The following is a 15,922-nucleotide window of genomic DNA, read 5'->3' as shown; positions in this document are numbered from 1 at the left end:
GCACAAAAATTCCCATCCTGAGATGGCAGGACCCCTGTTTCATCTTCAAGAAAGGAGACTTCCATGTGAGGGTTCAATAGTAAGGAACCAGCTGTCCAACTGACTTGAATCTTATTTGTTCCACTATTTATTGTTAGAGCTACAGAGAATGGCTGTTGGAAGTGCCTTTTTAAATTCCAGGTTTGTGACTTTTTCAAATGTTACAGACTTTTTCAAATGTTACACCTCATTTCTTTTAATTGGAGCATAAGGACCACCTAAAATACTCAACAAAAGTCATGACAGATATTTGAGATTTTAACCTCTGGTATATCTGCAGTGTCTTTCTCTATTGTTTGTTTTTCTTCACCTATTGCTCTGTCTGAGGTGATTGAAAAACAGGAGAATTATAATACGATATTCTGGCTGCAGTAGCGCTGAACAGGAAGGCAAGAAGTCCTGCAGTCACTGCTACACAGCCATTTGGATGAAACCCTTGTCCTAACCCCAGGCAGGCTTCAGGCTTCAGCTCTGTCGCTGGAAATGCCCCATGCTGGCTCCATCCCCTGGTCAGTGTGCAGAGCCAGGGATTTCTTGAGCGTTTTCAGGGAGTAATCCTGATGAGTGTGGCTTTTACTCTGCATTTCAGAGGTGGCTTAGTTGGTTTTGTAGCTGGTATTGGAGTGAGAGAGCAGATGTGAAAAACAGCTTTTAAAGAGCGCCTTGGAGTGTGTACTGCTCAGTTTGTATTTAATCTTTACTTGTTGGTTTCTGTGGGAGTTACCAAACCCGTTGAGCTACAGTGCTGGCATGGAGCCAAATGAAAAATACAGTTTTCTTCACTGTAAACATGACTGTCAAGCAGTAATGTTTTTCTCAGCTTCATTTTAAAGGCATTATAATGGAAGAAAATGAAACTAAAACACATTTTTATGCCAGTTTCATACGTGGAAGAATTTCTTTTTTTCTTTTAATAAAAAAAAGTATTGGAGAATAGAACATACAAACTTATGTCTTAAGTATGTTATCAGTCATCTGTGCTGCAAGATACTTGATGGAGTTGGTAAACCAACACTTTTTTTTACTCAGGTGTAGTTATGGTGCAAATGCATTTTTTTGCCTCTGTAAACATGAAAAATGTGTAGAGTTCTCTTTTTTTTAGTCCTGTTGTGATAACAGAAAAAAACATAGTGCCTGAAAAACTTAATGAATAGTAGCAGCAAGCACTAATCTCTGTCTCTTCAGGCTTATTTTTAAACTCTGTTTTCAGTGTCCAGTGGCTCTGTTAACTCATTATCAGACATTCAGCTGAGCTTGCTCATCGGTGCTTTGCTTTTGGGATTTATTTTGTTGAAAAATCTGTAAGTCCAACTTTGTCTTTCTGAGATAAATACAAACCAGGACATCCTCATGTAGGTGCAACTGCACCACATGGGGAACAACTGCATTTTCATTTCCTTTTCTGGGCTGAACTTTCCAGGGTTGCCTGCTTTGCCTATAACTCCCTCTGTTTTATTTTGCAGAGTGAGGAAAATGCTTGTTTAACAAAATGATCAGCTGCTGCTTTGTAAAATGGATTTTTGGGTACTAGAGTTGAAAACGACATCTTGAAGAATGGATGTTGCATCCATGTAGCTTGATGCACCAGAGGATAAAAAAATCCTTCGGTTGTTCTTCCTTGTTTGAATGAGTTCTTTTAAGAATTTTGTAATAGCAAAGTAAGAAATGGGATTTGAACAGACTTATAGAAGGATCTTCTCACAATTCTTGTGTCTTGAGACAGATTAAGCTGCAGTGAAACCTTTGCTGACAGATACTTGTCTCACCTCTTCCTTATAACTTCAAATGGACAGCTATTCCTGTGTAGCCTGTGCTAATGCTTTTGGTCATTAGGAGGTTTTTGCATAGATGTGATTAGCTCAACAAAAGAACTTTAAATTTTATTAGGAGCAGTACATTTTTATTTGCATATTCAATTCTTTTATTAAAAAATTCAACTTGCCTCACTTGGTCTGTACGTCTGCAGGCATGGAGGAAATAAGGAATTCTCAAAAGCAGAGACATACATCCTGAAATGAATCAATAAAATTAATTTCCTTCGCCTAATTTCCTCCAGCTCTCAGAAGCGAAAGTGATAAAAGTTAAACAAAGATCTCTGAAGTTCTCTGTAGGCTCTCTGAGGGTTGTTTGCGCTGAGATCAGCCAGGAAGATCCTTCATGGTGTGATGGAAATGACTACAAACTGATGTTGGGATTTTGGACTCCTTGCTCCATGCAGGATGTGCTGCAGTAGCAGGGAATTTTATTTTTAACTTTTGAACACCTTAGTCAAGGAGCATCTCTTTGGGCACCTTCAAGATCTTACATTTGAGTAGTAACATCACTGTTTTCTGTAGCAGTGCCTCATGTTTACCCTAATAAATAATTTTTTATGTTGAATCTTGGGATGAACCATCTCCTCTGAGTTCAAGGTACTATCCCAGCAAGGAAGTGTTGAAAACAAGGGGCTATTGTTGCACTTGGGTGTGCATTGTCCTGGCCTCTGGGCGTCTGTATCCTGCATCGCTCATTCCCAGCCACTGGCTCTGGGCAAGCAGCCCCAGTGTCCAGGAAACAGCGGCACATTCATGCTGCTGTCACCAGAAATGGTCTGAGGGCAGCAGCAGCTCTGCTCTGAAGGGGGGTTCTTAAAACATTGGTTTGTGGCAGAGTAATGAGGTGGTTCTGGGGGTCTCACTGGGGAGATTCCTGCACCGTAAATAAGAGGAGCAGGAACAAGCGCATAGAGCAAGCTTTGAAAGCATCCCAGGAGGAGGTGGCATGGCATGCTGAGCTAGAGTGGAAGTGAACATTTTGGAGAGGTGGAAGTTGTCCAGAAAGGATCCTGGAACTGAAGAAAAGGGGTTATATTTAAGGAAAGGTAGGGTAGGGGAATTGATGATGGGAAGAAACTTGAGGAGGTAAACTTGGGAAAGGATATGGACTAGGAAGGGGCTATTTGCAATAGTATTCCAAGTATGAGAGAGATAGGCTTGTATTTACTGATGCTAGTAAAAGGAATGTTGTAAGAATCAAGAGACAGGAAGATAAAAGTCCAGACAAGGGTTTTACCTGTGTCCAGATAAATAACAAAGATTTCATTTGAGAGAAGTTACCCTGAAAGATCTGCAAACACTTAAACGTAGTTCATTATTTATTGATTTTAAAGATTATTTGTTGTTGTTGTTCCGTTTCCCTATTGCAGAAAGGGTGATGATGGGTTTTTGGTTTGGTTCTTTGTGTGTGGTTTTTAAACAGAATTGTCTTGATTTTTAATTCCAGTTCTTTCCTCATGCTATGCAAAGTTGGGAATGCAACCCACAGGGAATGGCTGGCCTCTCTTCAAGGAGTCAAAGCACTGCAGTATTGCTGGCTTCTAAGAGTACTTAGTAAAGAAAAGTAGGGTGGGTAGAATTAAGGAAAAAAAAGGAAATTAAAAGAAAAGGAAAGGCAAATCACCAGAGGCATGTTGGTAGCAGTGAGAAAGGTGTTACACGAAGTTCAGTTTTTCTTCTTTAAGTGGATAAATATTTAAGCTTTAAATATTCAAGAGAAATGGGTAAAGCTGTTATGGACATATCAAAGCAGCAAAAGGAAAGGGGACTTGACTAACTTGAGCTGTTCAAAATGGATTGACTACATTTCAAGTTGAGGCAAAAGCTTAGGAGGGCTCTGGGTCTGCTAATATTGTGCAGATTTCTTTTGATGACCAATGCAATGCAGATCATGAATTGCAGTCTTGTAGGTGATAAGTGATTACAGCTCTGAAATGTTTAGTTGGCACTGACCACAGTAACTAGGATGTTATATGCATGTCTGTATGGAGGCAGATACTGGACATTCTGTCATGTATAAAAACATCCAGTAAAGCAGTGAAAATGAGCTCAGAGGTGTCTTTTGGTCCTTTTTCCAGTGTGACAATGCTGCCAGCAGTGAGGTATTTCTTAAGGTCCTGCGTCTGTTTCACTGAAAAGCTTAAAGATTATACTTTGGCTTTCATTTCCTGTATAAAGCCCAGAAGCCCAGGGTTTTGCTGCCTTTCTGTACTGATTTGGTTTTCTCATTGCTCACGTTCACAGCCCGGAAGTCCAAAAAGTTGGGGAAATTGAAAGGGATGCACGAGGAGCAGCCCCAGCAGCGGCAGCAGCCGCCCCCGCAGAGCCCCGAGGAAGGGACGACGTACATCGCGCCCGTGACCGAGCCCTCTGTCAACACTGCACTTGTCCCCCACATGTCTGCTATCTCACCAGCACTTACTCCCTCTCCTGTGAAGATCCTTGAAAGCATTGAGCCAGAGATCGTGTACGCAGGATACGACAGCTCCAAGCCGGACACAGCGGAGTACCTGCTCTCCACCCTAAACCGCCTGGCCGGCAAGCAGATGATTCAGGTGGTGAAGTGGGCGAAGATACTTCCAGGTAGGACCGTGACTCATCTGCTGAGATGTCACTTCACTGTTTCTTGTAGTTCAGAGAAGCATTTGCTTTGTTAAGCAAATTGCATTGTTAATCCATGGACTGTGTTGAGAAAACCGGCAACTGGGGGGTGTGAGAGATGAACCTGTGAGAGAAAATAGTTGGGATTTTTCTTATTTTATGTAAAGTTTGTTTCAAATGTCTGTGATTGATGTTTAAAAAGCTTTCATCTTCAGTAACAGCCTCTTAGGAAGAAAACATGTTTTGTCACTGGAATGAAAAATTGTGGTTTTATTTTTTCCGAATTGGGAGTGTTGCTCTTGTTTGTGAATACTGGAAGAGTACTAAGCTATGTGTTTGGTGATGGTTTGACCAGCCCTTGTAGTTCATGGATATTTTCTGGTTTGATCTCTAGGATTTAGAAACTTGCCTCTCGAGGACCAAATTACTTTAATTCAGTATTCATGGATGTGTCTGTCATCGTTTGCCTTGAGTTGGAGGTCATACAAACATACAAACAGCCAGTTCCTCTATTTTGCTCCAGACCTGATCTTCGATGAGTAAGTATTCCTTAATGGCCCTTTTCAGTGCAGGCTGGAAGGATTGCTGTCTTTGTTTGGTTTTTCAGGCATACTCATAGTCTAAGAAAATTTCAGCTAATTGTGGCTTAAAAAGCAGCTGAAGTTTTAATTTTTTTCAGTGACTCACATTTCAATTGCCAAAGCTTTGATTACTGCTGTCCACTTCTCCTTATGTATGGGGATGTGTTCTCAAACTGGGACCATCCCACTGGTTTGAAATGTGACTGATACACAACCACAATTTATAGAAAAGAACATTTTTTGGTATCTACTGGAGCTTGGAAAAATATCCAACTTCTAGGAAATGTGAATGTTTAAATTACTGGGGTTTTTCAGAGCAGTCATATAATGGTGCTTTTGTTAACAATATACAGCTGTTCAATGTGTTTTCTTGACAGTCTTAATTACCCTTCTTTGCAACCGTGAAAGAAGCCAAAATGTTTTTTCAGTAATGAAACATAACTTCTTTTATGATGCATTCAGACAAAAAGAAGGATCAACCATTCTGTCTGAGTATGTGTTCCTTCATATTTTATGTTTGTGTGTGTTTAGTGCTTTGCTTTTGATGACTATAATTTAATTTCTGTTCCATTCTCCTAGTGTTTATTACAAGACAGTAAAGTCAAAAATCTAAGTGAATGCACAGGCAGTCAAACAGGGACTTGCATCATTTGCTTATCCCAGAAAGTTGAGGGGGTTTCTTTAGAGGTAAAAAGGAGACATAATCAATAGGATATGGGTGCACTTGGGGAAAAAAAAAACAAAACACAAAACAGGAATAGAATTAACAAAAAAATAACTTACCACTTAATCTCCTGATGCATTCTGAAATCTTTTTCTTGGAAAAGATGCTTTGTCACTGTCTATCTTAATAGTCTGTCTTTGATTTAGGAATCCCTAAATAATTAATGAGTATGAGATGGGTCCCAAAGCAGTGAGCAATATCAAACAAGGATTGTTTGGTTTCGTTTTTTTTTTTTAAGAGGGAGGACTGGTGATTTACTTCATGTGGCCGAAAATGTAGTGTCAGCCATTTTCCATGTTGAAAGCACCTCCATTATGACTTGAACATTAGAGAATTGTCACAGGAAAAAAAAAAAAGGTATTTGTAGCTAGAAGTAAGTGAAAATGTGAACTTTGAAGAGTTTAGGTCTCTTGGGGGAATGTAGACTAACAGTTCAAACACAAAAGCAGCTTTCCCTCATCTCAGGAAAGTCAGTCAGGGGGTCAGAATTTATTGGACAGAGAAATCAATCCTGCTTGCAAATAAAAGTGTGTGCATTGCTTGCTCTTGTTCTACTGCAGCTAGAAGCTACTTTGAGAATTTGAGATCAATTGAGAGTTTTATGCTGCAAGCCTTGAAGATAAGTGCCTGTAGAATTATATTGAGGTTGAGGTAGGGATCCAGTTGCAAAAAGGAGTGCAAAATTAAAACATCCCAAACCAGATATGTAATTGAGATAGTGGTCTGGTCTCCTGTGAATTTGGCAATATGCTCATTGCAGAGAGAAGGCAATTGCTCATAAATAGAGAAAAAAAAAAAAATGCCAGGAGATGTAAGAGGGGTACAGGGCCTTTTGAAGTAGTTAATCAGGGCAGAAATTTCGCTGGAGGTGAAAGAGTAGGACATTTGGTGTTCACTCTGAAACAGTGATGGACACATCTCTGGAACGTGAAGGGTTTTCTTTCACACACACTTGGCTTGTTTCATACTCACTGGGCATCACAGCAGGCATTTGTTCCCAGTCTCTCACATTGCCACTCAGAATGGTGGTTGAGGCTGCATTTGGAGTCTGAGTTTAGGGCTCTCTGGCAAAGCAAAGTTGTTGAGAAGCTGGCAGAGAGCCAGTGGAGGATGGCCGAGGTGGTCAGGGCTGACTGGGACAGTGAGGGACCTGATGGTGCAATGTGGATTTAATTGCACCCTTCAGCTTCCTTATGAGTGGTAGAAAAGATGAAGTGTTGCTTTTCATGGAGGTGTTCAGGGGAAGAATGAGAGTTTGAGATCCCAAGCTTGGAACAAGACAGTGCCTCCTGGTCAGCAGGAGAAGACATTTCCTAATGAGATGGCGAATCGGCCGAGCAGGTGCCCAGAGAGGCCCTGGAGTCTCAGTGCCGGATGATGTCCAAGCCTTCACTGGGCAGAGCCCCAAGCAGCCTGCTCCAATGACAAAATTAGCTCTGCAGAGAACAGGGGGCTGGACTTGAGACCTCCAGGGTCCCTCCCAAGCTTCTGTTTTGTGATTCTAAGTTAAGAGATGCAGTGCTTTTCCCAGTTTTGGGGTAAGGCCAGAGATTACTTACTGGAATTGTACAATACAGTTCAATGTAGAAGCCATTCCTGTAATACAAAATACAATACATATTGCTGTTCGTGAAGTGCTTTGAAACTTTGCTCTGAAATTCCTGAAGGCTGGTCTTACCTTTACTTTTTGAGTACCTTGAACTTGGAAATGTGCTGTGTAATTATAAGCACTGGCCTTTGTTTCTGTGCCATGGAGTTTATTAGACCTCCTTGAGGTTTACTTGGTGAAACTTTGAGTGTTTTACTGCCCTTGGCATTTTAGGACATTTATAAATTGATGCAGAATGAAAGGAGATGCTTTACAATGCCTTTCCTTTTACTGGTTTGAGAGAGTTTCATTTCTGTTATCATCTGGCTAAGATTTTCTTGGTATTTTTTCATATTGTGTCTGGAGAGGTCATTTCCTGTTTCTCCTACAAGAAAAAATAAGCAATGTCCTTGACCAGGCCCTTGGTGCCCCAGAGGGTTCAGCATTTTCCTCAATGAAAGTAAGTGAAAGTAGAGGTTGGCATTAGTGGAATTATGTGGCTTTGTTTTATGTTAAATGAATTTTCCGTTTACTCTTAACTACTGTGAATAAAAGGAAGTTGTAATGTTTCTGGAGGGCCGTGATATATGATCTTGTTTTCTTTCTTGTTCTGAAGGCCTGTAAACAAGGCCAATAACAAATGAGGATCTGTATTGTTAATAGCTGTTAAATGTAGTTTTGATTGTATAAATATAGTGCAAAATGCCTCCCTACTCATATGTGGTTTGATTTCCTGTTAGGCTTGTGGAAGGCTGGAAATATTTGTCTGCCTTCATTTAGTCATGCTACCTATCTAATTAAGTGTACTGTTTGTCTTTATGATTCAAGTATATATTCCATTGATTTAATTGGGCTTAGCTGAACACGAAGATTTTAACTGAGGGATAAGGAAATGGCTGCTCAGCCTGTCACTGAAATGCCTAAAAAACAGCCTGAAAAGAGGCATAAAATAGGGTGTTTTGTGTTGTGTTTGTTTAAGTTGTGGCATGTGCAGTTTTTTAATCCATCTCTTTTTGTAATGTAGTGGCTGTGATCAAAATTAATATTCTGTAGATACAGCTTTGGTTTTAATCCACAGTAAATCTTTAGAAGACCGTGGTACACGTTGCACCACATAGCTTGTATTGAGGGTAAACACTCTTAAACAATGACTGCTGCATATGGCATAACATTCAAAAAGTGTTGCAGTTACGTTTGTAGGCTGTGCAAACTGAAACTCAAGAAGTTGCAAAATTCCAAAATTAAGGTGGTCTGCAAAATCACAGTCTAAGCCCTTCAGGTGCATGCTTTGAAGACTGTATCCTTAACAAAACCCTTAAGTTATACTATCCCATAATATTTTTCCCATGTGATTCCTTTGATCAGGTTGGATGAGATGTAAGGATTATGTAGTAAGAGACTCTAGGAGGTTTTTCTTCATTTGTTGTCACTGAGGAAGCCTTACCTTGAATGGATCTAGGGATTTGGGAGAACAGAGATATTAATGGGGAAGATTTTCTTAAGACGTGGGAAAAGACTGTCCCTAATTCAAACCCTAAGCTCTGAGACTTTTCAGATTCCTTCTGCAAAAGTAACAGAAATCCTGAAAGAAAAGAAAAAAACAAAAAAAAAGGTTATTTAACTCAAGGGAGGGAGAAAATTCCTCTTCAAGATTTAACCAAAGACTTAAGCTAAAATTTTCTAATCTAATTCAACCTGAGGCAGGCACATGTGTGGATAATCCAAGTCCAGAGCATTAAATGGGTAAAATCATACACAATTGAAAGCAGAAAACGAAGTAGTGCTGGCTGGAATGGGTGCAAGAACAAAACAAGGGATGTACGAATCCCCATGGTTTGTAACACCAGCTTATTTTCAGGGATTCTGGCTGAAACTCTGCAAAATACTCTTTACTGCAGGGAGCAGCCTTAAACAGGATTTCTAAGGCATGGTTCCGGAAGGTAGGGCAGTTAGTTGCAATTTCCATTGCTTTTTCCCTTACTGGATGAATTAATCATAGAACTAAAGGCTACCATGACTCTTTCCCTGGCTGTGCCCTTTTGAGGGAAAAATCCTCAACATTTTTGAAAAGCGGTGCCGTGACAGTTCATGTCTACAAGAAGTGAGCCCAGCCTTTCAAAAGCAGGAGTTTTTCTGTCTTTGCAGTGCAGAAGTCAGATGCCTGAATTCCAGAGGAAGGCAAGGGATGCTCCTTTTTGCTCAGGTTTTAACGGGCTCAGGCAGTTGCTGTCCGCCGGCTACTGGTGACAACATCCCAGGTATCTGCTTCCACCCATACATTAAGTCAGGGCATTGGCTGGCAAACTTTCAGAGGCTCAGGAAGGAATAAAAAGCATTTACAAGTTCAGTACTGCCAACAGAAACCCGGCAGGAGCCAAGACACGGAATGGCAGGGATCCTCACTCGCACAACGTGGGAAACCAGTGGGAGCGGTGGGACACGGGCTGCCTTTGGGGCCATGGCTCGTGCTCCCAGCACATCTCCTCCTCCCAGCTGGAAGCCAGAACTGCATCCCTCGTGGCAAGCTGTACTGCTTATCCGTTCCTTCCCCTGAGGAAGATGCATGGTGGCTTCTTACTTCTCCTTAAGGCAAAAACACAGCTGATGGAATTGATGATGAATATTAAAACGCAAGCCGTGCTCCTCCTCTAGATATTGGTTTGTGCTGGCATAAAGGCCCCAGAGAGACAACCCAACCCTGGAATTCCCCCACAGGTCTTGATTTATTTTTTGCTTTTAGGTTTAACATTGTCTCTCTGTAGATTTCTGAATCTGCAGCTACTTATGAAAAGACCGAAATTTCAAAATCATTTCCTATTTTTAACAAATCTACCCAAATTATCTTATTTACCATTCCAGCCTTACCTGGTTGCAAAATAGCAGTGATGTGGGATACTGAGACAGTTCAGTGATGCTGAGACACACTGTGTGGAGACACTTTAGTACCTTAAAGTACAGCATCAATATTTCAACAGTATTTTGCAAATGCACTGCATGACTAATGTGCTGTGTGTTTTCTTGCTCCTTTGATTTTCCTCAGTTTGTCATCCGCAGCAGAAAGAATAAATCACAGGTGCAGAAGTGTGCAGGTTCTGAATTTCCTGGCCACTGTACTAGATGCTGTCGTTGGTTTTTTACCCTAGTCAAGGACTTGAGGGTTTGCCTAATGAAAACCAGCACTAGGCATTGTATAAGGTAGCGAAAATTATTGAACTTGAAAAACTGAGTTCAAAACCAGAGCCAGCTTTCACAATCATTTGGATACGTTATGTTGTTTTTCCATCTCTGAAATTATTGTATTAGATCATATGCAGCTCAGTCCTTACAGTAAAAACATTTCAATAGAGACTGCACTTTACTTAATATTATGTACAAAATATTAAGAGCAGAATGTAATGATGGATATATATTTATTTTAATTTTTTAAAAATATGTACTATGTATGTAATTAACAAAGTTTACTACAAATTGATATAAACAGATCCTTTAAAGCTTAAGATTTTGCTCCCAGTAAAATAAAAAGGAAGTATTGCAAGCACCTCCCATGCTATGCCTTTGGTAATTGCCCCAAGCGTGGAGTTTTTAAATTTAGGAGGAGACCGAGGTTGATGCTGGCAGTAGATGAACAATAGAGAGTACAATTTTCAAAGAGACAGTTGAGGTAGAGCAAATGAGGTAGAGAGGAGCAGGAAAAACAGCCGTACAAGGGGATTTCTAGGAAGTTTCTGTGCTAGCACTGTCATGGGATGTGGATGGGCAGAGGATTTTGTAACATTGAGGAAAGCCGTAAAATTAAATTAAGGATTGCTATGTAGCTCAAGTGAAACAGCTTAGATTGTTTTAAAAAATCTTCATTTAATAATTAAGTACATTTTCTTGGTAAATAACATTTTCATTACATTCCTAAACTCCCTCATGATGTGCCAGTGGAAGCTGGGAACATTAGGATTTGGTGTTGTGTAAGGCAGTGCAGGGATGCAGCAGCTTCTCTGTGCCCTCTCAGTGCTGAAGCCTGTAAGCCTTCCTGGTGTTCTGATTTCTATGGTAGCAGCAGGAAGATAAATGTAATAAAATAAGCTGAATATTTATTATCACCTTTTTTTTTTTTAATTTATTTATTTAAGCTCATATACCTCAGGGCTTGGGGGGGATGATTAGTTAGATCATCTGTGAATGGTGATAAAGCCAATAAGAAACTTCACTCATTGTTCCAATGATTACTTTTTTGCTTTTATGTTTGGCAGGGTGATGGCTGTTAACCCTTTTGTCTTCCCTTGCAATCTGCTAATCCTGTAGTTTCTAATTTTGGGTACATTTTTGTAATCTCTGTCATCAGGCAGCCTCCAAATCCCTCATTTTCAATTATTATTGCCACAACCAGATTTGGTAAGAGTTGTCAGTGCTCATATTTGCCGATAAATTGTTTGTGCAGTCACTGGTCTTGTTAAAAGTTCAGCAAGCACTCCTTGGTGATCCTCCCTGCACGGTTTTTGCTTGCATGTATTATTTTAGTGAGGAATACTTAATTCATGCGAAGTGTCATTGCAGTGAAAAGTGAATATCTTCTCAGTAAATTTTTTATATACATTGTTACTACTATTTACTTTTTCATAAAGTGTGATTCAGTTCCCGTCCAGAGAAGTGCATAAAGGGATTTTGTTACATACCCACCCAACAGTAGTGCAGACAAAAAAAAGAAATTTTGGAAAACTGCTGTCATACCTGTACCTAATAGATGTATACATAATACATGCTTCAGCTAGATTTTCCAAGTCTTTAGTTTTGGGCTTCTTTTCTTTGTAAGCAGGTCATTGGTTGGGTAAAGCAATAGATTCGGTTTCTTTGCTTAAATTTCTAAAGGCTCTGCCTTTTAATGCCTCTATCTCTAAACACTTCTTAAATTTCTGAAGTGTTTTGCTTCAAATTGTGAAGCTTTAAAGGTAAACGGGAGATAGTGTAGTTTTATGGAGATCTGTGAGAATGGGGAAATGTCAGAAACTGTCCCTCTAGCAGAGTTTGTCATCCTTTAAATTGGCCAGAGAAAGTTTAAGATCAGGACAAGGGACTTTCTTCTTAATTTGCCCATTCTAGCAATTACTTAGGTACTTTCTGAATGTGAGATTGCATTTGGACACTTGTGCTTAATAACCCCTCTGTGTCTTTCTCTGTGAATTTGCCTGTTACCCCTTTGAATACATTTATAATCTTGAAATCTAAAATGTTCTGTGGCAGTTGCTTCTGCAATTTCATTATGCATATATGTTTGTTGGAGGTGTTTCTAAAGCAGGTGGCTGATAATTTAATGGAGTGCCACTTCATTCCTGTGTTTGCAGTAATAGTGGATATAATCCTTCTCATCCCATGCATGCCATTTATCATTTAGTTCTCCACCAAGTTCTGTTGTTTCTTCTGTGAGCTGAAGAATCAGTGAGTCAGTTTGACCTCCCCTTGTATAGATCTGCTAGTTGTCTGCTGTCCCTGGCCATCCTCAGCTCCTCCTCTCATGCTTTGTATTAATTTTGGGAGGAGACCAGACTGACACGTTAGATTTAGAGCACAGTGGATGTAGCAGCAAAATTACAATTTCTGTCTTGCTCTCAACTCTTCTCTCACATTTTTGCTTTTTTTTAATGAACATTGAGCAAGCATTTTCAAAAGGCAGAAGCCCAAAAACCTGTCCTAAGTTATGCCTAGGACTCTTTATTGTGTAATGTTTGTTATTTTGTATGTGTGGTGGGAGACAATTATACTGTCTGCATTGTCCAATCAGTGACTTTCCCCTTCCATTTTGCCAGCCAGCCCCACAGACTTGCAGGACTTTTCAGCAGTCTTTCACAGGCAGCTCTTGATTTCATCATCTGGAGCCATCAGCAAGCTCTGTCAGCTCCAGAGGTCTGATTTTTCTCATATGATGTATGAGCACAGTTCAGTGCCCAGGCCCCAGCTCTGTGAGACTTCCCTGGTAACCTCCATTACTTGTGAGAGATGTCCATTTGTTATGACCCTTGGTCTCTTATTTTTAAGCTGCTAATAATCCACAAAGAGACGACCTCCTTATCCCCAAGCTCTCTTTAAGAGCTTCCAGGAGATCTTTTTAATAGCTTTAAAATCCAACCCTGCCGTGATTGCATCTTTCCATACCTCCTGATGCAAGGCTGTGTGCAGGTCCTAGACCAGTAATTACCCACGCTGGCTCGCTGACAGAATTTATTAGCGCCCGTACCCAAGCTGCATGCCCCAGTTTCCTTTGTGTGGAAACCAGGGCAGGGGAGAGGAGGAGGAGGAGGAGGAGAGGGTTGGTGTTTGCTTAGGTCTCACCCCATATGGCTGTGGGATGCAGCTAGACCTGGCATGTGCAAAGCATTTCCATCGTGCAGATCCACCAGAGTGTCCTCGTGCTATCACCAGAGTGCCCTCTCAGATTCGTGAGACGTGACCTCTCCACCAGAGTTGTGCTTTCTTCCCTTACAGCATGTTTGTTTATCAATTCATGCTCCTCTTTCAATGGTTTTGCTCGATATAGAACTGGAGCTTACTAGCCTCTGGTCTCCAGTGCTCCCTTCCCACCCTCAGACCCATTTTAAGAAATCAGTCACGTTTGTCGCCTTCCACGACTTTTATAAGGGCAATTTAAGCAATAAGCTGTACAGCACAGTTAGTAGTTCAGCAATTCCATATTTAAGTTACTTTACAGCTCGTGGATGGATGCCATCTGGTCTTGGTGATTTATTACTATTCATTTTACTGTATTTTTTTTTTTCCTCATAAACCCTCTTCCACTTGCGCTTGAATCTGAAACTATTTCTCACACTTGCTTACTGAAAAGGGAGAGCCCTTACTGGGCTCCTCTACAGAGAGCACTGATGCAAAGATTTTATTTAACTTTACTGATCTTTCTCAAATGCTTCACTTTCATCTTGCTCATCAGTTGGCCCAGTGGATATTCTGGCAGATTGCCAGCTTGTGATCATTTCAAAAGAATCTGAGTGTTAGTTTTTACAACTTTAGTACAAAGACTTGTCCAAGGACTTTACATTTAGCATAGACCATAATTATGCTCTCCTGGTATTGTCCCAGCATGATTTTGGGACATCCACAAGCTTTTTGGGAGGGTTTCTTTTTACTTCTGTCAATGTCTTAGAACAGAGATTTGTTCCTTGCAGTTGTGTCTGAATGTGGTGCTGCTTTAATCTTCCTGCACACAATGAGCTGTTTGCTGGCATCTCCAAATGCCTCTCACATGCACAGTGCTTGCTTCTGCTACTTCCCCTCTAGAGTTAAATATGAGCGAAAGAAAAATTAGGAAGTCTTTTTTCTAAACTGGCATGAGAGGAAGATGTGCCTCAGTCGACTTCCAGAAAATGCCAGGCTTTGCGTGACAGCATGAGCAAAGTCTTAATTTTTGAGGCATTGTTGGCATAAAAGGAGAATTGCTGCTGCATGTGGAATATAGCAGTAATTTTGTTGATGAACCACTGCAAGTGACAATGAGCCCTGGCGGAATGGATGTATAAAACAATACCTAATGGGCACCTTTTCTGGCTCTCAGTACCTTTCTCTGATGAACTTTGAAATGGGGTATTTATTGCCATGTGTACATTATCATCACTTATTGAATGTGTTATTGAAAAAGCATTTTGGTAAAGGCATAATTATGTATTTTCTCATTTAAAACTGTGATTTGTCTCTTTTGAAATGCAAATGCTAACCGAAAGAGAGTATTTGGTATCAGCATTCTCCTAAGTGCATAATTAACTGTTAATACCAGCATATACTTGGGGTTTTTTGCTATTGATGTGCTTGGGATTTTAGGGTTACATAACTGGGTGATTATTAAGTTGGATTTTATCACAAGTTCTCTGCTAGTGATTGAGAGCTGAAACTCTCCTTTGGCAATCATTATCCATGGGCTGTTGCCAATTCCTTCGTTGATAGGCATATAACAGGAGGACACTTGGCTGGAACTTTAAAGCAGCTCTGAATTCCTTAGTATCGCTTATCCGGGATGGTATTCTCTAGGGTCACCATGATGATTTTCTTGTGAGAAAACTAATTTTCAGACTTGACTTCTATAAGTTCAGTTTAAAATTGGCAAGTTGAATTTAAAAATTACCAATTGCCTGGGTGGCTAAAGGCCAAAAAATAGCAGCTTAATGTCTCTAGATCTGTTTTAATGTGAAACTATCTTCCTTGTCTGATTATCAGTGTTCATGCTGGTGGTCCTGGGTCCAGTCATTATTTTGTCCTGGGTTTGGCAGTGCCCAAATTGGTGCAAAGTAATAGGCAATTTGGCTCCCTGGAAGGAGATGATTCTAAAGCTTTGCTTTAGGAGTCAAAGTGTTGGAGGAAAGAGGTTTTGTATCTTTCTGCTGTGGCTTGCAGACTAAGCAGAGATTAGAAAGTGCTGAATAAAAAATAAGTACTGAATGAAAAGTCATAATTGAATTTTGCCTGAATCCTGCTTGCATTTTGGCTTGGATTTTGATCAGTGTGTTAATTTAATGAGGCTGCTCCAGTACGGGTGACTTCAGTGGCATTTTTAATGGCTTCAAGATGGGACACAGGTGTCTGGGTG

The 15,922-nt window shown here is 40.4% G+C and overlaps 1 protein-coding gene across 3 annotated transcripts in view; it reads left to right on the top strand.

Moving 5' to 3' along the window:
• NR3C2 (nuclear receptor subfamily 3 group C member 2) overlaps nt 1-15,922 on the top strand; it is a 190,013-nt gene that overhangs the window by 153,562 nt on the left and 20,529 nt on the right. For all 3 annotated transcript variants that reach the window (XM_058802915.1, XM_058802914.1, XM_058802916.1), the window contains 2 exons: nt 4,098-4,436; nt 4,849-4,993. In XM_058802915.1, the coding sequence (XP_058658898.1) occupies nt 4,098-4,436; nt 4,849-4,993 (484 nt within the window). The remainder of the gene's footprint in view (nt 1-4,097; nt 4,437-4,848; nt 4,994-15,922) is intronic.

This window comes from Ammospiza caudacuta, chromosome 4 (assembly GCF_027887145.1).
Source record: "Ammospiza caudacuta isolate bAmmCau1 chromosome 4, bAmmCau1.pri, whole genome shotgun sequence".
Taxonomy (NCBI): domain Eukaryota; kingdom Metazoa; phylum Chordata; class Aves; order Passeriformes; family Passerellidae; genus Ammospiza; species Ammospiza caudacuta.
The sequence above is the reverse complement of the archived record's forward strand: the minus strand, read 5'-3'. Positions and strand labels throughout refer to the sequence as shown.